The sequence below is a fragment of the Lygodium microphyllum genome, chromosome 22 (assembly GCF_053477565.2).
Source record: "Lygodium microphyllum isolate KBCC chromosome 22, Lygodium_microphyllum_v1.1.10, whole genome shotgun sequence".
NCBI lineage: Eukaryota > Viridiplantae > Streptophyta > Polypodiopsida > Schizaeales > Lygodiaceae > Lygodium > Lygodium microphyllum.
The window spans coordinates 44,016,095-44,039,542 of record NC_141156.1 but is presented as its reverse complement, the minus strand read 5'-3'; the positions used below and the strand labels follow the sequence as shown (position 1 = coordinate 44,039,542).

The following is a 23,448-nucleotide window of genomic DNA, read 5'->3' as shown; positions in this document are numbered from 1 at the left end:
AAATCAATTGTGACACAAATAGGCATGCCTTGTTGCCTTTCGCAAGCGCAATAGAATTTGCCATGCTTGGTTATCAAAATTTTATTATCCAATGATTTTGGACCTTGTAGCAAATGCTAGGAGACATGACTTTTAGTTATGTGCTCTACCTTCACTAGCTTTTAACTCTTTGTTTCTTGGAATGCGATCAAGATTATATCAAGTAAATGTTTATAGCATTACAAAAAGGATAAGACCAGCCCAAACAGAGCTTTCTAGGTTTGCAATAATCTGCTTGCAATTGACATCGCCAGATGTAGCTTTAAGCAACCCAAGAAAAGTCACAAAAAGCATCAAATTGATCCATCAGATTGAGGTTTGTCTAAGATTACCAGGAGGTACTTGCCTAGTCTTGCCTTGAAATATGAGGAGGTTCTTGCCTTCCCAAACCTTTCCTAGTGTAGCACATCTTACTACTTGTGAGACTCTTACTCTTTTGTCCATTCAAAGCTTGCTTCAAAGATTTTACATCATGTAGCTTAGCCTTATTCAGCCATAGTTGTAGTCTTCCACAAGACAGGGACCTTAGGACATGCCCAAAATAGGTGAAACACATTCATTGAAAAACTTGCAAAGCAAGCACATAGGGTTGATATGGCTTTGCTTACCAAGTACATTCTTAGTGGATAGTTTCTTCATAGTTTCCATAAAAGTAGGTTATATATAATAAAAGGTGTTGCCTTCCATGAACTCATCACTAAACTTGCCTTTTTGATTGATAGCATTCTATGGTACTTAAGGCTAGATGGCACAAGACTTCAGCACCGAGTCATCTTTGCACTACAACATGATGATGGCCAATCTTCCTTGACTTTTGAAAAGAGTTCAATTAGCCAATTAGACTCTTTGTTAGAAAGTGCAAACTTATTTTGAGCATCATAGAAGGAAGCCAATCAAGTTTTCTATCATCCCATTGATCCTTCTAGTAGCAAATCCCTTTAGAGTAAAGGATGAAGCCTTTCCTAGGATTATCCCAAAAGAGAGCTCCGCTATTAGAGTCTAGTAGATTTAGGAAGTCGAAAAGAGCCTAGTAGATACTTATTAATGCTTAGTCGCGATGAGGCATTGGTAAATACAACACTACCATATTGCAAAAAAGAGATCCAAAGGCCATCTTTTGAAGTGTCAATATAATAAAATCCCATTTGGTATGGTAATAGGCTTTATCTAGGTCAAGGTTTGACTATCACAAAATCATTGTTATAAGAGCGCTTGCATGGTCCAATGAGAATAACTAACTCAAGATACATTCATGGATATTCCTTTTGCGCATTAACCCAAATAGCTAACTATGAATCCCATTATCTAACACATAATTAATTCTTATAGCCACGGCCTTGGCTTGGATAATAGAATATACATTAATAAGTAATCAGGTGCCAGTCTTTGCACTACTTCCTAGATGAGCCTTTGGGAATCAATTTAATTATTCTTTTGTTCATCTTGTAGGATAACAAGCCACCATTGCAAATGAAATTTAGTAAATCATAGAGATCATGTTTGCAATGGTCCCAAAATGTTTGGAAAAACTCAATTTGAAGGCCATTAGCCCCAAGTAATTTCTCATTCTTCAAATTAAACATGACTTCCTTAATCTCCTCTAGGCTCAATGGGCGCTCCATATTTAGTGCTTTCTCTATTGAAACAACTATGGCGTAGGAGAAAAGTCAAAGCTTGCTACAAAAAGCCATAATCAATATGCAACATATCACACAATATTTGACATGAAATCAGAGAACGCCTTGGCAATTGCTTGATCAAAAGTGTGCTTCACCCCACATTGGTATTTGGGTTTTAACCTGCCTATTGGCAACACAAGGGACCTAGGATTGTTAGAATAGCATTAGGAAATGTAAAAATGAACACCATCATTATAATGCATTAGCCTTTTTTATTATTTAAAACAGTATCCATGAGGGGCTAAACAACAATGTTGAGTTAAAAGAAGATGCCATATAAAGGAAGTAGTCCCCAAAATGTTAGTTGTTATCATTTTACACGTGCATTGCCATGATTACCTTGTTCTTCACAATTGTTAGAATTGAATGAAATAGCTTCTTATGGGTGCTTACGTTCATTGAATAGGTTGCAATAGGCCATCATCCCACAAGGTAGAACACTAGAATTTTGGCACAAGATTGCAATAGTGTGCATATCACACACTAGTTGCACTTAACTCATAAGTGTGATTAAATGGGTGCTTCATGGATGTCCATGTGTAGTCATGAGAACACTAGCAATATGAAAAGGTGATGAGGAAAATGTATCTTTGGGTCCATGAGCACGCAAGGATACTGGTTGGCTTTGACCTAGAGGGATGTAAATCATATAAGGCAAGCTCTCTTGGTGTGCATGGGGCAAGGTGTGGTTGGAAATGTGGTATCTATGGACCAAATGACAATTGCAACTTGTGCACAAACTTTCTCAAGCATAATTTTGCTATGGGAATCAATTGTATGCCCAAAGCCTATAGGTACCTCTTATCATGAAATGAAGTGTCAGGTGGGGGAAATCCTATTCTTCTAAAGCTACAAAAATGTTTCAATGTGATTCATTTGCTAAAAACCTAATAATAGTATATATTTGAGATCGTCAAAGTAGGTTGTGCAAAATTTGGGAAAACTAAGAAAGTTCTTCCATCCAAGTAGATGCAGTGCAAGGAATATCTAAATTTTTAAAGGATCGCTAGAGGAATTTTATAAAGCAATAACTTCATGTATAGAATGCAAATTCAACACTCAAATAGCTTATACTCTAATTCATCAAGGATTTTTGTGATGTCTAGAATGGATTTTGCAAAAAAAAAAAAAAAAAAAAAAAAAAAAAAAAAACACTATAGGTTTAATGAGCAAAATGAGATCAAACCATGCATTGATACTCTGATCAAGTTATAATTTTTGTTTACATCACTTATGTATGCATTTTAGGGGTGGTAAAAAAATAGTGTCACTTCTATATCTTTAATGGTAAAAGTCATGATCAACTTTTTTGTTGAACATTGTTTTTATATTGCACTCTAGATGGACAAAAGAGCTTGGCATATCACCCAAGGAACATTAGGTGTGTTCAGGCATGACAACTTCACAATTTAAAGCAAAGGGACCTTTTCAATTGATTGGTCAATACAGCATACTTACATGTATAAAAATGGTAGTGCAAGGGGTGTTATTAAAAGCATCTCACCATAAGCAACTAAAATTGAATGATAGAAAGTTATAGTGTGAAAATGAGGCTTTTTATACCATGTCTATAGGGGCTAAAGATATTTATCCATCAAATGTCAAATAGTCTCACCAATGTTTTAGAAGATTAAGGTAGATGAAGTTGGATAGAAGAGATGGGTGTAAAGTTATGGCTAATGCACACAATTTGCTTTGTGTTTTTGGCTATTCACCAAGCCATGGAAAAGCCCTAAGGTTCAAGTTGCTACAAATTTTTCAATGCTTCTATGCAAGGTCAATGGAGGAGGTGCTCCTTATCTAAGAAGGTGCTCTCTTGGGAGCCTGTAAGCCTTGAACCCTCAAATGACATTGAGAAGAAGATGAAGAAAATGATGATCTGACATATGAATGAGATCATTATGCTTTAAATTATGCCCTCCACATTTGGGATAATGTCATTGTTCAAGCAAATCATGACAATGATAGTAGACTTCAGAATTTTTATGGTCTACAATGTATGTGCGAAAATACCCACATTGATTCTCCATTCCAAGAAACATGGGGAAACATCTATACTTAAGTTCTTTTTGGGTAAAGGGAGCTTGGTACAAGCATATGGACTTCATTAGTTTTTGGGTATTTGATTTGACTTGTTTAGTATTTTTTTACCTATTTTTTTGTTTTGTTTTGTGAGTTGAGTATGCTCAACTAGGTCGTATTTTTGACCCATTGTCTTAGTGGAAGGCCTCATACTTCCACCCAAGTAGTTTCTCTCAACCCATTTTAGTTGTAATGTTTTAACGATAGCTTGAATTGTCTTATATAAGGTCAAAAAATGTTTGCAAAAGAACCTTGATAGGCAGCCAAAATATTGAAGAGGGTCAGAAAATGCATGAATTGTGAATGTTTATGGATTTCCATGAAAAGTTAAAAATTCCACCATAATTTTATGATCTTGAGATAAAAAGCTTTAGTTAGCCTTGAGGGCATGATTTGGCTCACCAATAAGCTCAAATAAATCCCTTCTATTTTGCAAATGGTAGATTCTTGTGAGGCTACCCTCAAACTCCATTCCCACCTTAATTAATATTTGATAGAGTCAAGTAGGTATAGTGAGCTCTACAAAGAGCTAGAATACCAATATTCTAGCAACTTGGGAAAGGTTATACCCAAATATAAAAGACCTCCTAATTTGTTGCAGACTAGGTCAATATTAACAATTATTTGAGCTTGAAATAGACTACAAACTCTATGTTCAATTCATCCATTCATACAAGAAGACGAAAAAATTAGGTGAGGTTACCATTCACAGTAACAACAATTCCACTAAACTATAATGTTACTCTAAATGCACCTATTGTAGAGGATGTCAAACTACCATGATTATCAAATTCACCATGGATGGCCCATATGCCCCTACCAATCTCACATAGTTTACACATCTTGTTAACTTGAAATGTTGAAAGCCCAATAATACCTACACCGCCATAGTCTCCACACTACTAAAAAACACCAAGGTGATCCACGAGTACTATAGGACTATCTGAGTTTGGAAGGATCTATGAAGAATTGGACTACTATGCACCTCAATTACAAGAATCCATTGATGAAGAAGACACAACTGTTGCAACTATAACAAAAGAGGACAAAGAAACAACATCCTAGATTCAAACAAAGAAAGAGAGGATCTTGTATTTTGTCCTTATTTATAGATGCATGGATCTTCCTACCATCCAAATAAGCATGGAAGATGCAAGATTTCCAAGAATTGCAATGTCAACGCGAGTGACTTGGATTGTATTCACGTCTTTCAACCCAGAAAAACTAGTGGAGTCATTCAATACTATCATAAGAGACTTTGCATATTTCCTTGTTGACTCTTTTGTTACTACAACTACATCTATCTTCTCATCCTTCTACTCTCACAACTCTATCTCTACGCTACATTTTTAACCCCATTTAGAATTGTTGGATGACATGAATAAGTAACTTGCTACTCCGTTGCATTCCTTTTGTAGACACCCTTAGTGCTTCATGTGTCAGTTTGAGCCTCATAAGGGAGTTTGGGTATCAGTTTGAGTCTGCCTTATGAGTGAGGCTTGCTTGCTACAATCGCTTCATGCACTCTCACCACCCACTTCTTTAGGGGGGATTAAAACTAAAATCAAAGAGAAAAACAGTGCCACCCTTAGAATTAGACACATGCACTTGACTTAGGGTCCTCAAGTGTTGTTTGGTGGTGTCAGTTGACCAAGCCTTGCACTAACCCCTTGGCTATGTTTCCCCACTTTGCACTCTAGTGCACATCAATGTCAAGACATGATTTTGTGCTTTCTCCAAAGAACATTCAACATAGATCCAAGCCATTGCACAACACTTGTCTCACCACTTGGATCAAGTGTAGGAAATATCTAGGAGGCACCAACTTGCCTAACATTAAAAGTAACTCCCAATGCATACCCACCCACAATAAGACAAGATATATCCACTAAGGAGTGCACATGTCACTCTATACATACATCTAAAGTGGGACAATCATCAACAGCAATGACCACCTTGAAGACCCCTTGTAGACCTTCAAGACGTCCAACAAGTGCCAAGGGAAGGCGATAACATTAACTAGTTTTAGAAAATTTGAGGAGAAAAGGAGGAAGTCTACCTTATGAGTGATGCTTGCTTGTTGCAGTTATTTTGTGCACTCTCTCCTTAAACACCCCTCACTTATTTTATAAAAAAACAATAAAATAAAAGAGGAAAGAAATCTCCACCCTTAAAATCAGGCACATGCACTTGCACTACCCTCAAATTAATGTTCGCAAAGTAAGAAAAAGCAAAGGCATAGTTTCGCTCCTGAATATATCAATTACTAAAAATAGAAATTACTAAAGATGAAATTTGTCAAAAGTAGAAAGTGAAGGCCTAGTTGTTATAAATAATAAGAAGAGACCCAAGCAAAAGACTAGAAAAATAGCATAATAATTTTTGACAATATTAAAGACATGGATGCCATGTAAAGATCTCTCTATTTATTTTTGAATCACTAATTATCTCGCGATAGTTTTTTCTTGAGTTTTGAAAAATGCATAGGATGTGGAGATCATTTATTATAAAATTGAATCATCAAGCTCATTTCATGCAATTTGCATGAATCCATGGGTAAATCAAAATATCATATCAAATGCATTATTTATCATAACCCATGTGCAAAATAGAGCATTGGTAGAGCACACGGTAAGATTGTAAGGCCATTGGAGTTGCTGATTTGCAAATCAATAAATGAAAGAGGTAAGTGAAGGTGAACTAGCTAAAAGAAACTTCTAGAGCTTCTTGCTTTCTTTTGTTTTCTTGGGTATTTAGTGAAAAAAGGGCTTGACAGCTCATAGCGTGGAGTGATTCTGCGGTCTAGGTGATAGCTAGGTTGAACTAATAGATAAGAAATGCTTGAAGGAATAAGCATTCCATGAGTGTTATAGATTTGAGATTATAGAGCCCAAAATCTACTATCATGTTAAAAGTAAATGTGTTCATGAGGAAGATGTTATTGGTGAACCTCACACCATGGAAACCCCTATTGGAAACTTCATTGTAAAGAGTTGAAGAGCCATGGAAAAGAATTTCTTTTGGTGAAATAGATAATAAGGTTTGAGAACATTTTTACTTGGGTATATATCTTAGGGTAATAGCTACTTGTGAATAATCATTCTCTTCTCCATGTCATTTTTGTATGAGATCCAAGATGCCATGACCAAAATATGTTCATGATATGCACGAAACCTATAACCATTTCCCAAATTTACTTGGGTATATATCTTAGGGTAATAGTTACTTGTGAATAATCATTCTCTTCTCCATGTCATTTTTGTATGGGATCCAAGATGCCATGACCAAAATATGTTCATGATATGCATGAAACATGTAGCCATTTCCCAAAAGGTGTTTTGAGGGAAAAATCCTCAACTTATATGCTATTTTTGATAAGGATAGATCTTCAAACTATCTATTGGTTCAATACAATTTGGTGATTTGTATAGATGTCTCTATCATTAGTAACATATGAAGATATATCTAATATCATTTCACAATTAATATTTGCAAGCATATACCTATGCTTGTATTGAGGATTTTCTTTTAGCCTCTACGGCAAAGTGCGACTATGATAATGGTAAGTATTTTCTAAAAATACAAGAAAAGACACTTGTAGAGGAAATTGAGCAATTGATGTGACATTGATCTTTTAGCTACTCTTAAGCTATGTGAGTTGACAAAGCCAACTAGTAGTAATAGTGCGTTGACAAAGCCAACTAGTAGTAATAACCATGCTTTTCTTGTCACTTTAATTTAAGACATTGGTAACCAAGAAGGGTTCGAATTAGCAAAGCTAGAGATTGCTAAGTGTTGAACTTGAAATAATTTCTTTAAGTGCATATGCATGCTTAGCATTGGACTAATCAAGTATTTACTTTGCTTTTTTGTTGAGAATTGTTGTGTTTTCCTCACCTTGGTTAGTACAAAAAAGTGATATTTGTTACAAAGAGGATTGCATGTAGATGCTCTTCCACTCTAGCACATAGGAGTCATCAAGTCCCAAGGTTTATTTAAGATAACTGCCATATGGAAACTAAAGCAAATGTTATATTTTTTTAAAAAATGAAACAAATGATTACCTTATCAATTGAAAAAAAAAAATCAATTGTGCAAGAATTTTGCACTCATTTATGATGTGCAAACAATACTCTTCTATTAGATCTAATATGCACAACAGGATCTAGAATGGACTTTAGAGTCCTCAAAGACTACATTACAATGGCCCATATTTTTTAAAGAATAGCAACATAAATTTGGATGATATAGTTCATGAGAAGCCAAAAAATTAGGAGGTTGAATATTAGTATTGACAAGAATAAATCTATACTTAAAATGGGATGCAAATATGTGAGCACAAATCCCTGCAAAAAATTTGAGCTAGACTATACTAGTTTTGTATGGATTTTTGTCATGTTGCTCATGTTATTGTTCTTATAACATATAAATTCTTAGATGGTTGTAAAGATGAGAGTACAATCAAAAGAGAGAATTTCATGATTGGGCAATGCTTTTGTAAATTTTCAATCAATGAGTTCACAACTTGCAACCTTCACAATATTGTCCTTGTAATTCATTCATATCTAATTTTTGGATCTAGCATAGATCTCAAAAAAGACAAAAGTGCTTAAGTATCCTAAAATTCTAGAAATATTAGGCAATGAGAATGAGGGGATTACTTTTGCATGATACATAGACAAATATATAGACTGACCTAATGATTTGAACAATATTAGTTTGGCTATATGCATGTGTATACTCAAAGAAAAGCTTCTAAGAGAAAAGGGATTATGACATTACAATCAAGATATGTTGTTTTTTGGACAAACAAGAGGTGTTAATAAAGCCATTCACTAGAAGTTTCAAGAGGGGCCATTCATTTTGCCCTTCAAATACCTATTACTTCTCCCAATAATATTTTGTATAATTAGGATAAGCTAGGCATGCTAGTTAAGTTGTATGATGAGCCTCAACTAGGTCTAATCATTGAGATTGTGCTAGTGAGGAATGTTCTCTTATCTGTGTGAGCAACTTCAAGCTATTAAGCAAAAGCACACTAGTTTCTTTGAGGCATTGATGCAATATTGTGTGGAGACCTTCCATCAAGTCAACCTCATTAAAAACTCATGGGTGATTCAAATTCCATCCAATGAAATATGTTGTGTAGAGACCTTCCATCAAGACAACCTCATTACAAACTCGATGTTTCAAATTCCATGTGTGGAGACCTTCCATACAGTTCAACATTACTAAAAACTCTTGGGTTTGGTAGATGAGTATATTGGCAATACCATATTGCGTTTTAGCTTCACTAAGTGATGAGAAAAAAGAACACTTGCTATTGTTGTGCTAATTAAACAATGGCATCACGAAATGTAGATGAAATTAGTAGGTAAGAGAAAAGGAAAAAGCTTGGCATGGTGTACCCATATTGAAAGGCTTCTATACTTAAAAGTTCTTCAAATTGTAAAGTTTTTCTCAACTTTTATTTTTACTTTTAGAAGTAAATATTAAAATTTAACGATGAAATTTAGCGGATTTTTAAAAGCACTAGAAATTACCTCTTCCTTTGTTTTATTGGGGGTCTATTAATGGGTTGGGGACTTATAACACCTTCTTACATGCCTATTTTAGATGCACCAAAAGTACTTTTAGGGTAAATATAGAGTACATCCAACATTTGTGGCCTTCTGTGCAATACACAACATTTGTGAAAACCTTTGGTGATAGTTTGGTACATTGACTTGTGATTGGTCACAATGCAAGACACTTTTTTTTTAAGTTTGCTTGTACATTACAATTGCGCTTTAATATCCAACATCCTTGGTTGTGTGAGAAGGATCATCTGCAAATTGTATTGCAGCATAGTGTTCAAGAAAAACATATTTGGCAGCAAATATAAAAACCTCTAACTCAGAATTTAGGAGGGATTTTTGAAACAAATTACAAGTATTTGCCACTTTTATAACTAAAGTCTTGCAAGGGTTCCAAGGATTTAAATTAAACATTCTTTAACATTTCCAAGATTTTATTGAAATTTTCACGATTCACTTTACATTATACCTTAGTTTTCCATGAACATTGGTTGTAGTCTGAGATGTGACTTCAAACTGACTGCATGAAACCCCTCTGATAATTAGGTACTCTCTTTCTATTCATCTTGATGGCAAGAGCTAATGATGACATTTGAAATAGATGCTTTTAGATAAAATTTTAAGGCTTTCCTTCCAAGGCTAAAATTATGCTTCACAAGCACAATTAGATTTTATATACATAAGATCATAACCAACACCTACTCTCATTCATCCACAAAACAACGGTAATTCTTTGACAGTGATTCACTGAGCACTGTCAAAACATTAAATTGCTTCCTTGCAAAGACATCGTACAAGCTTTGCCAGATGAAGGAACTGTCAAATTTTGTCCTTGCAAAGACAAGATAGATATGAACATTTCGAAAACCAAGATGTCTGGAGGAATGCCCATCAAAGCAAATCTGATGATTATTGAAGAAATATCTCAGCTTCCCAGACAGGTCACAAAGAACACTACAATATGAGAAGGGAAGACCGACTTAAACAATCTACCTCGTAGCCTATTGTATACATGTTCCAACGGTGCGCCCACACCATGGCTACTCATTCAGCCAATGGTACTGCAAGAGCAGGTCTATGCTGCAGAAAAACTTGCCACCGATTCAATGTGCAGGATCAACTATTGTGATAGTAAGTCATAGCCTGTTCCAGGTGTAGTGGGGCTCTTAAGATGGTGAAGCTTTGAGCTCAGTACGAAAAGGAAGTAGTATATTACACGGGCTGCATAGCAAACAGATATCTGAAATTGAAGTCGTATGGCATAACTTCCACCAACTCCGACATGGCTTTGCCCTGACCACATGCTAGACACTTTTGCACAGACTTGGCAAGGGGACTGGGTAGCTGCTCAGCTATCCAGTCTATTAACGACTCGAGATCCTTTGCAAAGTCCCTCATGTACCAATCCAGTAGCTTTGGTATTAGAACTTTAGTAGGTGTAACCCCTACTGCTGCCTGAAGATACTCTGCTTTTGCAATCTCTAGCTCATTCTCCACCTCCAGAGGTGTATAGACACGCACCTGCCACCATAGGAGAGAGACTAACAGTCAGAACCACCAGCTCAAAGTCCAAAATACTTGATGTGCTAATAGACTGGCAACTTACAGCAGGAGAGGACCAACTGCCACAGCAGAGAGCAAAGCTTACTAAAGGCTCAGGCCATTCCAACCCATATGTGCTTCGCATCATTCCCTCAGTCTTCTTCTCTCTGCTCTTCAATTCAGTCTGAAAATCAGTAATGGGATGAGCACACCATGTGACAGCAAGAAAAAAAGATTACAATGTACCATATAGAACATATGGAAACCTTACATTGTCAATATCAGATGGCAGCCTTAGAATAAAATGTTCTATGGCCAGGGCACTGAGAAAATGGCCTCCCACATTGATTGCAGCCTGCATGATGTGTAGCCACCAAAGCTTTAGTAATCTTCGATCAGCATTAACTTTTCCATAAATTCTCATCCCTATTCATTTTCCCATCATATGAGCTATTGCTAAAAAGCCTAGCCGATACAATGCAAATTTAATGTCAGAGAAAACTCATCCTGAAAAGACCATGCAGATACTACAAAAACAAAAGTTTTCAATATAAAGTATGCAGCATTTGTCTTGACCTTGTCCATCAGTGCAACAATCTTATGAGGACTGTTAGGAATTCCATGCTCCAAGAATGCCTGCATACAACGAAAAATAAGAAACCAGAATATCTTCTCTCATCTGAAAATGCATATCACCAAACATGTAGTAAGCACATTCAACATACATGCATCATGCAGACATTGTAGATGTTGATCCAGAATGCTAACTTCTGTTGGTGGGTGAGACCTCGCAAATCCACTGTGCTCAGCTTTTCTACTAAGCACCTGTCAACAAGACAGGAAATTTGACATTTGAGTGACTCCACATCAAACTACTTGCAAGCAAAAAGAGAGAGTCAAACGTTCAACTCTTCAAAAAACAGTTTTCCTTAAACAATTTAATGAACTACATTTCTGAGCACTCTCCATTTGAATCATAAAAACTCAAGGGTATAACTGGGTTATTAAATGCCAACACCTAGCACCAGAAACAATCAATTGTAGCAACTGATTGTGTTGAGCCACCAAAATTGAGGACAGCGCTAACACAAGGTTATCAAGCAGTATGTCCTATTTTAGGTCCACAAAAACAGCTACAAAAATATTTATTTCATTAAAAAGGCTTTTTATTTTGGCATAGGAGGACAAATGCCCAAAATCCCCTAAATAAGTAAATTTGGGCACCCATCCTTATCCCAATTCATTTGGTGCTTTGCTACCATCATTCTCCTCATCATCATAACCTTCATCACATGCCTTTGCTGCTGACTGCTGCTGCTCTGTCACCAGCACGAGTTGCACAGTTGCTAGAGGTGCCATCCAGCTGTGAAAGGACTCGTCACTCTCCACTGCTGTTGCCAGCCCCAAAATGTGCCGCCCAGCCTTAAGTGGTCCTTACAGCCTGCATTCTCTGCTTCAGCATTTTCCTTCATCCAGCTGCTGTCACCTGCTCCTAGTGGACTCCCAACATTTTCATCATCAACATTCTACTTCATCGTCTAGCTGCTGCCATCTGCCATAAGACCATTCAAGCCTATGCTTTTGGTTCCAAGTTGTTGTCCAGCACCAACATCCTCATTTGCAGCAATCACATTCTTATTCAGGTGGCAGTGTTTGGCTGCCAGCTGCTCCACAACATCATCTACTGCATCAATTGGCCCACCATTGCTGCATTCTCATTATGCTCAGCTCCAATCTACTGCATCAATGTTCTTGGTGGTCCTTCTGCACTCTGAATCCATTCTAGGAGGACGATGCTCTCCCTCACTTCGCTCCCATGAGAGAGTAATTGTTGCACAATCTCTGCTCCTTGAGCTTCCTACTTTGTACCACATGCAATTCATTTGTTCATTACCTTTTCTTTTTTTTGTGTCTTGTTTGAGTTCACTGTCTTTAAGTTATGTTCATACACTCTTTTAAGTGTTTTCTCTATGAAAACCCGAGAGTCACACACTCAACAGCTCAATCAATCAGATTGCAATGGGTGGCATACAAGAAAAGAATACCAATACTTTCATCAAGGATATGAACTTTAGTCTTTCGCAAGGCCAGACAATATGACTTCATAAATGCATCACATACTAAGAAAATGCAATCTCAAAATGTACATAGGAATCACATTGGAAGAAAACAGATGCTAAAGCATACAATCCAATATTGCATGCCCATAACTTTTCTTTACGATAGCCATGAAACATAAGAGATCTGAATTGATAAAAATATTTCAGTGCATCACAATGAGGAGTATTGGCACAGGTTCCCTGGTTCAAGTGAACTTACAGCAACACACAAAGAGGTCAAATCATAATAATGCAGTTTTTTAAGCATGCAGTTGCACAATATATAACACTATGGTGTCTACATATCCACTGTCTTTTTAAGATGCAAGATGTGAATAGGTCCTCTCTCGAGATCACACAACGCTGTTGTGCAGCAAGTCGTGCTTGCACCAAGACGAATAGAGGTTGGTCTCAGTATATCCTTGAGGGCTTGACTAATGATCAGCAGGTGAACTTACAGCCAGCAAACCAGCATTTTCCTATGTGCTATATTAACCAGAAACAAATTTCCTTGCAATGAAAACAAGATAAGTTGTGTGAAAGTACATCTCAAGGCAGCAAACAAAGCTGAATACAACCCCTATGGTGAAAATGATGAATGATAAGATCAGAAATGTGTGAGTATGCAGTTGTGTTCTGAAAGAATAAAGATACCATCTTAAAGACACTATGGAAAGGCTCGACACACCTTGTCACTCAGAAGCTTCCTTTGCAACTAAAATGTCAAACATCTAGATGTCCACCTCGAGGGGATTAATTCACAGACAAGCTCAAGCCTGCGCTAGAGTTGAGGCCAAATGTGCATACGCCAAGTGTTTCTATGTCAAGAGCTGGTAAGGTTTTGTGTGTTGCATTGAATTAAACCACATGCTCCACTGCTTGTACAAGTCCCCCATCGATTCCCTTGAGTTTCAGTCTTGCTGATGTGGATAAAAAACTTGTGGTTCATTTTGTCCTATGTACACTGGCAGTTGGGGGGCTGGTGGGAGCCCATTCTTCTGCCCAGGCAGACGGGTACAGTCAGAATGATGGTTTTACCTTAAAGTAACATAAACAAGCAATGCCATCATCTACACGTGCCATGCCATATTGGAAGCATGTCAGTATCACAAACAACAAGCCACGAGTTCAATCCTTGGGAACAAGGGTCATCATTTTGAGATTTTGGTTTTATCATTATGTACCATTCCTCTTCATGGACTCCAAATTTGTCAAAGGACAGCCAGTGATGTTGACTGGCACTTAACAGTCACCCCTCGTAAATAACAAACTCGATCGCAAGAAATATATCCGCACCCAGTTATGGCTATAGATCATTCTCTAATTAAACTACCACTGTAGTCCAAGAGCTTACAAAACCTAAGATTTCCAAATGCTAACACAGAAGCTACTCTCAGCTTCACTATCATCATATATTTTCTTTTTTGTATCCTAATATTTGCTCTTTGAAACCCTTGCAGTTCTCCACAGACGTTAATCAAACAATGGAGAGCCTGTTTCCATGAGCAAAAACCTTACAGTTGGTAGTCAGCTTTCCTTCAGGCAACATGCTTTCAGTATTAGTAGGGCTGTAAGCTGGAAGTAATGAGGCTCCCTCTATGCAAGCATGGTCATAATGCAGCTATTTTAGCATGCAGTCTAAATTGAAACAACATAACAAGAATGCCAAAACAAAAGTATTCCCATGGTCGTTACATAAATGAAACCATCCTCTTTTTGATGCATAAGATGCAAATAGATATTCTGTTGAGACCACAGATGCAATGCTGTGGTGCAGCTTGCACCAGGACAAATGGAGGTTAGCCACAGCCAGCAGCAGGCCAGCATCTTCCTTTGTCTTCTTTCCGAAATAAGACACACACCCAACTACGCACAGGAAAGCAGAAGAGGTTTTTCTTTTTTTTTTTTTTTTTTTTTTTGGCGGGCGGGGGGGGTGGCGGGCGGGGGGGTTGGTTGCATTTGGTTTGTGGTTGTTGTATCTTTGTGTGTGTGTGTGTGGATGATGGGGGCACTGACAGCTTGCAAGCCGCAAGAACAGCAGAACTTGATCACGCTGGGAACCTCCTCCTCAATGACCCTGCCAAGGAGGAAGACTAACCAAACGTTCGAGCGGGGCAATAGCTCAGACTTACACAAACACACCATGGAAACAAAGGGTGTCTAACCAAGTGATGCACCTAGCAAGACTTGAACCCACAACCTCACCATTATGAGCCCAAGTGTTAACCGCTAGGCCATCACTTCAGGACCAGGCCAGCATCTTCCTATATGTAATATAAACAAGAAAAGCAAACTTCCTCAGGAATCAATGCATCTCAAGCAGCAAACAGAGACTTCATACTGCCCCTCAGCAAAAATGGATAAAACATAAGACCAGAAAGGTGTACGTATGCAGTTCTTGAGTTCTGAAAGCACAGATATCCCACTTTAAAACACTACAGAGAGGCTCAAATGCACATCTTCACTCAGAAGCTTCCTTACACTGCAGCTAAAACATCAAACATCCAGATATCCACCTTGAGGGGAAACATGCTCAAACCTGCACTAGAGGCATGACTACAAATAAATCTCTAATTAAACCTCCCCAGTCCAGGAGCTCACAAAACCTTAGATTTCCAGATGCTAAAAACTAAGGGCCTGTTTCCATGAGCAAAAACATTACAGTTAGTGTCACCTAGACACTTTCCCTGAGCCAACACACTTTTGAATATTAGTAGCTGGCTGCTTCCATGCAGGTATAGTCACAAAAACCTTCGGGCAACCATAGCCACCTTAAAAAGCTAGATCTTCGCCAAACCCCCCCCCCCCCCCCCCCCGACTTTTTTTTTTACAACCTACTCAAAGAAGCTAACTTCTGTCATCAACCAATCTCTTTTTCAATAGCAATTCTTCTAAATACAACCAGCAGCTCTATTGTACTACAAGTTGGGGCTGTCTCTGCGATAATTCGAAAGGAAAAAGCATTCTGATAGTGGATAAAAAGTTGTGCTTTGCAAGATTCTAGACTCTCCTACTTTTCAATACTTTATAGAAGGACTTGTGCCTAGAGATGCATAGGAAACTGTTGGATTGAGCCCATGCTTCTTGCCTTGGTCTGCAAATTCTACTAACACAGTCAACCATCTGGCCAAAAGTTTTCGGCCAGTTCTACGCTGGTGAAAAATTCCTTCCATGCAGGAACATACCACTTATGAGGTCTCACAAATATCCATGCCTCAAATATTACATAGGCCTAAAAGTCATCAAATCAGTCATCCCAACCTAAAAAGTTATGTGCATAAGATGTTTGGACTTAAGCCAATGCTCTAATTTCATCCAAAGATATTTCAAAAAAATACCTCCACTTACATTAATTTCCTTAGAGAGCCAGCAGATCTTGGGATCCTGCTGTAATCCATGGACTTTGATGTAACTTCATGATAGTACCTATACAGACCAATATCCCGAGGTGCAGACTCAACACAGATCCTATATGGATCAGGGAACTCTATCTCCTCTGTGACATCCGTAGAAGGATTGTAGCTAAAACTGTTCCTAGAAGTACAACTCCAAACACTTGACAGTGTTGAATGTGATATGGTCGATGAAGTCTCACAGTCAGAAAAAGAGCACGGTCTCGTCAACCTCAAGAATAGATGTGATAGACACCAAACCATCTCTTGAGAAAGTAGATTGGGTTCTGAAATGCTCCCAGAATCTAGGTATGAGGTAGCCAACTTGGCCTGTTGCAGTGTCTTTCTGGTGTCTACCTGGCATACAAAGATAATTGAGAATAAATACCAGTCCTACAACCGATTGTCCAAAAACCGTCAATCAGCAACTTAACGAGGTACTCACCTTCACACTATTGCACTGGGACAATGAATTGTCACAAATGTAGACGAGCTTTTGTTCGTTCTCCTTCTCCATGCCAACTTCTTGAGCAACCAAGCCATTGCTCTGGCAGGACATGTTGATCCTGGGTGTAAGACCATCACCATCTGACAATGCTTTGATGCTACCTTGAATGGCATGGTCAGAGTTTTTTCCACCAGATTTTCCCTGGACAAGTATGCTATTTTGCAGCCTCCTTTTATCCCCATTAGTTGGCCTGCCAATCACACCCAAAGACTTGTCTGCCTTTTTCTCTGCAACAGGTGGTAGAAGTTTAGCTATAACTGGATTTCTTCTCCCTTTTGTATCATTCTGAAAATGACGGATCTGAAGTGGAAGCTTTGGGCATTCTCCCTCTTTTGAGAAAGTAGACGTTGAGTTGAGAAAACTCTGCTTCTGTTGTCTTGATGTAGAAAGGTACACAGCTTCATTGTATAACCCTTGCCGTAAGAGCACAATGCATTCTTCAAGATTTATCACCTCCTCTTCAAGAACAGCAACCTCTGCAAGGAGTTCTTGAATCTGCTTAATATTAGAATACACTAATCAGATAATTAAATCGACAGTTGTAAGGTCTCTCTCTCTTCTAAGACTTGTGACATCTAGACTAGAAAGGGAATAGGAATCAATAAATCAAGAGCTGCAGAAAAATGCACCTTTGGAGCAAGACCAGGGGAAAAGCGTGGTAAGACACCAAGTGTCCTCCTGAATGCTCTTTCCAAAGCTTTGTGAGTATCAACTTCTTGCTTCAACTTTTTTTGTAGTTTTTCAATCTGCAAGACAATGATGAGGATTTGAGTTGACATATATGTTAATTTCATCTTCAGCACAAAATTAGCACCACCAGAGACCGTATATAAGCATATTGAAAGCCCATCTCTCCATCTGGCATAAGTATGAAAAGGCTTACGCAATGACTAATGTTTCAAGAAAGGTGCATGAGAATTACATCCTTCTCTAACTGAGATCGATATTCTCGAAGAGCCCACTTTGTTTGCTTTATTCGTGGCACTCCTAAAGTGTTGCCCTTCACAAACCATGAGAACCTTGTTAACCACACACACATGCACAGATGAGGTCGTGTCCTTAAACATTACATATATGAAGCAGCAACGATATTTCCAACTTTCAAAGGTTTGGGTAAAATCATGAAGATATTGGCAGCTTAAGGAATTACTTTCTGCACTTTCTTTTCTAATGCATTTTTCTTGGTAGATTGAAGAGCAGCACGACCCCAGCCTTGCATTGAAATCTCCTCCACAGTAGCATGAGTTCTGCATACAAATCTGTTGACACAGCTAACCGTGTATTACTACCACCTCCATCAGTCTCCCTGCCTCCCTCTATGTAAATGAAAAGAAAACACACTGGGCATAAATAGGCTGCTTCATAACTATAATGAATAAAAAACAGAGCAGAGAATCTCACATAAATCAAACGTTGAGCATTTCTAATGAAACTCTATTTCCTATTGAAATATTTTTAGAACTTTCATTTTCTAAGGTCTCTTGAGTTTATCTTTCTGCTGTATAAAATACTTCTAAAGTGCTAAGACTGTGCCAAACTGTTAATTACTTTATTGCCCTTATAATAAGTGCCTAAACAGTCCAGTACAACTCCTAGAGAGAGAATGTACAGCATCCTATCAATTCTTTTGCAAAAATCGTAAACAACACATTTCTGTCGGCCCTTCAAAGACTACATCAACTCGTTAAACCCCTGGCTCATCTTGCATTGCATAGCATGAAACCAAGGTTTCATAATAAAGAGTTCTATTAGCACCATCATAAGCTACATCCATTGACTAAATCCTGCCAGTCAACCTGTCAAAGGTGAGAGTCTTCTGGAAGAATGCATAGACCCCACACACCCCGCTGGAATGACAAGAAGTTACCTCACAACTGACAAGGTTGCACTGGTCCAAACATTCAGTGACTGCATTAAAGCCAGTATATTCCAATGCCTATTTGGGACTCAACTGTTCTAATGCACAAGCTTAATTCTTTTGCCAAAACCAATCACAGCACATTTCTGTTGGCCCTTCAAAAACTACATCAACTCAGTTAACCCCTGACTTTTTGCATTGCATCGCATGAAACAAAGAATTATAGTAGTAAAGAGTTGTATTAGTACCATCATAAGCTACATCCCTTGACTAAATCCTGTCAGTCAATCTGTCAAACATGAGAGTCTTCTGGAAGAATGCATAAAACCCGCACACCCAGCTTGTATGACAACAAGGTTATATTGATGCAAATGTTCATCAGACCAGTGACTGCATTAAAGCCAGCATATCCCAATGGCTATTTGGGACTCAACTGTTCTAATGCACTACCTTGCAACTTGACACTGAGCTGCAAAAGGTCATTGTATGACAAGAGGGTTATATTGATGCAAATATTCATTAGACCAGTGATTGGATTAAAGCCAGCATATCGCAATGGCTATTAGGGATTCAACTGTTCTAATGCACTACCTTGCAACTTGATACTGAGCTGCAAAAGGTCATCAAGTTAGAGATGACCTGCCTGGCTATGTGTTTCTGACACCAAAAGCAAGCCATCAAGGAAAACCAGGAGCCAGGTGAATGAAAAGAGACCCACAAATTCATAGGGAGTGCTATCACACACATCGACCACTGCTTTTAGGGGAAAAGAAAAATGTCACCCAAACCATCGAGAAAAATTTAAAACCTGAATCTTGAGATTCAGAACTATCTCTGAACCAGGTAGGATAGCTTCCCAGCTGCAACAAATCGTTCATCTCATCAACAGTCAATGTATGACTTGTTTGAAGAGTCATTTTGCACAGCCCAATGAGTATGTGAGGCTTATAACATGGAGTGAGAACTGACAAAGTGCTACTAGTATCTCCATCCTTACAACATGGAGCATGTGAGAATTATAACATGGAGTGGACACCGACTAATTGCTACCAGAAAATCTCCATCCTTAAAACAAAAAGACACCAACTTTGACCACCAGGCAGGCTCTCAGGAATACAGCTAGGCGCCACTGAGAGAGAACTCAATGGGACGACTGCCTGTTATCTTTGTCTGACATGCTACACCTTCTCCACAGCAATCATCTACAGGGAAAAACTGTTGCAAAACCTACAGGGAAAAACCTACAGGGAAAAACTCACAGCAAGCTCAAATACAATCAGGTCTTCGGGGCCTGAGAATGCTTTACTTGCAGATATGTGGGTCCCACTGGCTAGTCATGAAGCAGAAACAAACCTAGGAAATGGAAGGCCTTCTAAACTCGAGAAAATGCAGAGACCTCCCACTGACTGTAGAGTTCCGCTTTGCTTGCCATGGAGGCCATTTGCTGGTCTGCTAGCATCAGATGGACCAAGCCCATAAACCTCCCTGTCTGTGTTGGGCTTAACTGAGGTTCAATTGCGATCGGGGATAGGCTCCAAGCAATGCTCTTATGGTGGAAAAATCTCACACACTCGAAGGCACGTCAACCTTTTGTCATTTCTGGTAAGCATCGATAGGCTTTCAGTCTATTTTGTAGATTGATGACACTATCCAAATATTCATAACTGTTGCTGTTTTTCGCCACCCCCTCCCCGACACCCCCCCCCCCCTCCCCTTCGAGCTTCGTTACTCAAAAGACAAAAAAACCATGCTGCAGCTTTGTTAGTTGAAAGACAACCCTCCTCTGAGCCTCCATCCTTTTACAATTACTGGGAAAGGCAGGAAAAAAGAAAACATGCCAGAGGCATACCTGAGGCTAGGCCTTCAATTTATCAGGAACGACAGCAGGGCTGTGGCTGGGTGATGATTCGATCCCAATTCTGCTGCAATGTGGCAACAAAGAGCATGTCAAAATCAGGAAAAGCTGCGTGCTCGCGAGAAGGAAGAAAGCTTTGTAAATCGATGGTGAAAAAGCTATGGGGCTGAAGAAGGGGGGAGAGGGACGGCATGAAAGGAGAGAGAGAGGTGGGGAACAGGGGATTCGGGGAAGGAAAGAAGGGTTGGCCCGGTAGAGAGAGAAGAAAGACTCGAGAGGGTAGTCTTGTGGGATCCTAACAACCGGACCGGAACCCCAAAGGCACGGAACCTCCCATTCAAAAGAGAGAGAGAGAGAGAGAGAGAGAGAGAGAGAGAGAGAGACACGGGAGGCGGGGGGGGGAGGGGGGGGCGCGCGCGACCCGGCCTGTGAGCAGACGTTACACACGCAGTAAAGGAGATCACCAGATTTGAGTGCAATCACGAGAAGTTTTAAACAAATTCCCATCTATAATTCTCACATTGTGAATTATGACGACAATATGAACTTCTTCCGAGGGAGGGACTCCATACCTAGTTACATTGAGGTTGGGGGCGAGGGGTTAGCAACCCGGATGTCACGATACATTTGGGACAAATTCTCACTATAATTTCTCACCTTGTGAATTACGACAATATCATGAGCTTCGATTGAGAGAGGGACTACGCACCTAGCTAGGTGTGGTTTGGGCACCGTGGCGTAATAGCCGCTCCCCACAACTACACATGCGGTGCCTCTTGAGCAAGAGCTCGTGTTGTTGGACATTGTACCGAAAAACAAGGGAAAAGAGCCCCTTTTCTCACACAAGAAAATGTCAAAAACTTCTTATGAATTATTGGGTGTGAGTGACTCCACTCATATTTGCCTTGGACATCTTCCCACACTGAATGACATTGTGATGTCCATAGTTTTAATCATGATGTGAACCAACAAGCTACATGAACCTCCACCCATGTGATCTAGAGTAGAGCGACTAGATAACCTAGTAGACTCCCTAGAAGTCAAATAACCCCAAGTTTAGATGGTGTGGGATGGTCTTTTGCCTTCTTCCTTATTAAACATTCAATATGTTTGCCATTTTGCTTCAAAAGTCTAGTTAAGTGCCTAGATGTGGCACCATCCCTAGTATGCATCCACTTACAAACTATGAGCCCATGCAAACTTGTGCTATTTGGTGGCAAAGTGTAATCTCCCTAAGTATTCCCAAAAACTTCATGTTTGGACAAGAAGGTGGCCTCCCATAGCCTGGGTACATTACACCAAGCAAGTAAGTGCAATAATTCATCAGGAGAAGAGTTTGCTCTAACAATGCTAAATATAGGAAATTTTTGTGGCCAAGTTGAGAATTGAGACTTCAAAGGCTATGGGATAAGTGGAGCATTCCATTAAGGATAAGGGAGTACCTCATCAATGCTAGAAAAAGGAACTTTTATGGCAAGTTGAGGTATGAGACTTCTCTTTGGATACACCTACCTAAGGTCAAGTATTCAAATGCATCTTATTTGACACTCTTTAATGTTGAAAAGGGTGTTCAAATGTGTTCAAAAATAAACTTGTTGGGACCTAGGGTTCTCTTAAAAACTACACTTTGTGTCATGAAGTTTGGCCTACCATTTTGTTACTAACAAAAGCTTTAATGGCTTCAGGGATTCCAATGTAATAGATGGTACAATGCTATCAAAACTAAAACAAATAGATGTGCTTGAAGCTAACCATGAGACGTAGAGTTCATAATCCAAAACTTAAAGAGTTTGTATAAAAAGAATCCTTAGGTCGAGCAGGGGATTAGAATTTTTGGAGCAAATCCTTCACTAGTACAACATGTTTTGATGATTTAAGACCTTAAAAAGCAACACACATCATCAAGAATATTTCAAGGAATGATAGTCATTTGGATGCATCATCAATATTTGTTCCTTAGAAATGGATTATGGTGGTGCTAAAGAGAATGTTTTTGCTCAAAGTGTCATGAGGAGATAATGGAACAAAGGTCTACCTGAGACTTGTGATGGAGGATCCCACGAGCTCTACCTTAAGTTGTAGAGCATGAGCATGAGCATGAGCAAGTTGGTTACATATATTTGGGTGCTCTTTCCACGATTGGTAGCAATGTAACGACTTGTTTAGTCAACTCATTTCGTCACATCGATACATTTTATATTTTATACATGCATGTGGACTTGGCAAGGGCATGTTCCCCACAATAGTAAAAGACAGTTTTTCAGTGGAAGGAAATTTTTAGTGTTGTCCACCCAAGAACTCGACACAATGCGCAACAAGGGCATGTGAACATAGCCTAAGAGTCGCATCGCGCCAAGGGTAAGATACCCCCACTACCACCTAGTTGCACCAAGGGGAACCAGGGGGAGTAGGATCGACCAAAACCCTTGGAGCCCCTACTAGTGCTTGCCAATGAAGTCCACCATTGTACTATGCCTGCATCACACGTGCTAGCGCTGGTGCGACCTAGCCCTAAGAGGAGTGGAGATATTTGGGATTTTTCCCAAAATTGAAAAGGCAAATCAAAGTAAAAGAGGGAAAAGGCAAGGATTTTGTCCAGCATGGCAAAGCGTTTATGTTTGATAAAGTTGCTGGCTGAAGTGGCATGCCAGCTAGACATGCCTTCAAGTACATGCCAGACAGCCTTAAGGCTTGAGGGGCCCTTCTTGTCCCTAACGCCGCAGCGCCGCTAAGTTTAGCGGCGTCGCTAGATCCGGCGCATGGCTTCTTGTGAATCTTGTCTCCCTAACGCCCCACCGCCGCTAAGTCTAGCGGTCTC

The 23,448-nt window shown here is 39.1% G+C and overlaps 1 protein-coding gene across 4 annotated transcripts; it reads right to left on the bottom strand.

The window, feature by feature from the left end:
• Positions 1 to 10,255: 10,255 nt before the first annotated feature.
• Positions 10,256 to 20,944, bottom strand: LOC148017090 (uncharacterized). 4 transcript variants are annotated; one of them, XM_087662397.1, is made up of 11 exons: positions 20,625 to 20,944; positions 18,068 to 18,233; positions 17,840 to 17,917; positions 17,547 to 17,663; positions 16,855 to 17,412; positions 16,366 to 16,766; positions 11,644 to 11,743; positions 11,495 to 11,554; positions 11,190 to 11,273; positions 10,983 to 11,102; positions 10,256 to 10,897 (listed from the first exon to the last, which is right to left on the bottom strand). In XM_087662397.1, the coding sequence occupies exons 2-11, from the start codon at positions 18,134 to 18,136 to the stop codon at positions 10,589 to 10,591; spliced, it is 1,896 nt and encodes a 631-aa protein (XP_087518523.1). In that variant the 5' UTR covers positions 18,137 to 18,233; positions 20,625 to 20,944; the 3' UTR covers positions 10,256 to 10,588. The 4 variants fall into 4 exon arrangements, with proteins under 4 accessions (XP_087518523.1, XP_087518522.1, XP_087518524.1 ...); XM_087662396.1 differs by having other exon boundaries at positions 18,068 to 18,176; XM_087662398.1 differs by lacking the exon at positions 20,625 to 20,944 and adding an exon at positions 20,129 to 20,460 and having other exon boundaries at positions 18,068 to 18,176.
• Positions 20,945 to 23,448: the final 2,504 nt, after the last annotated feature.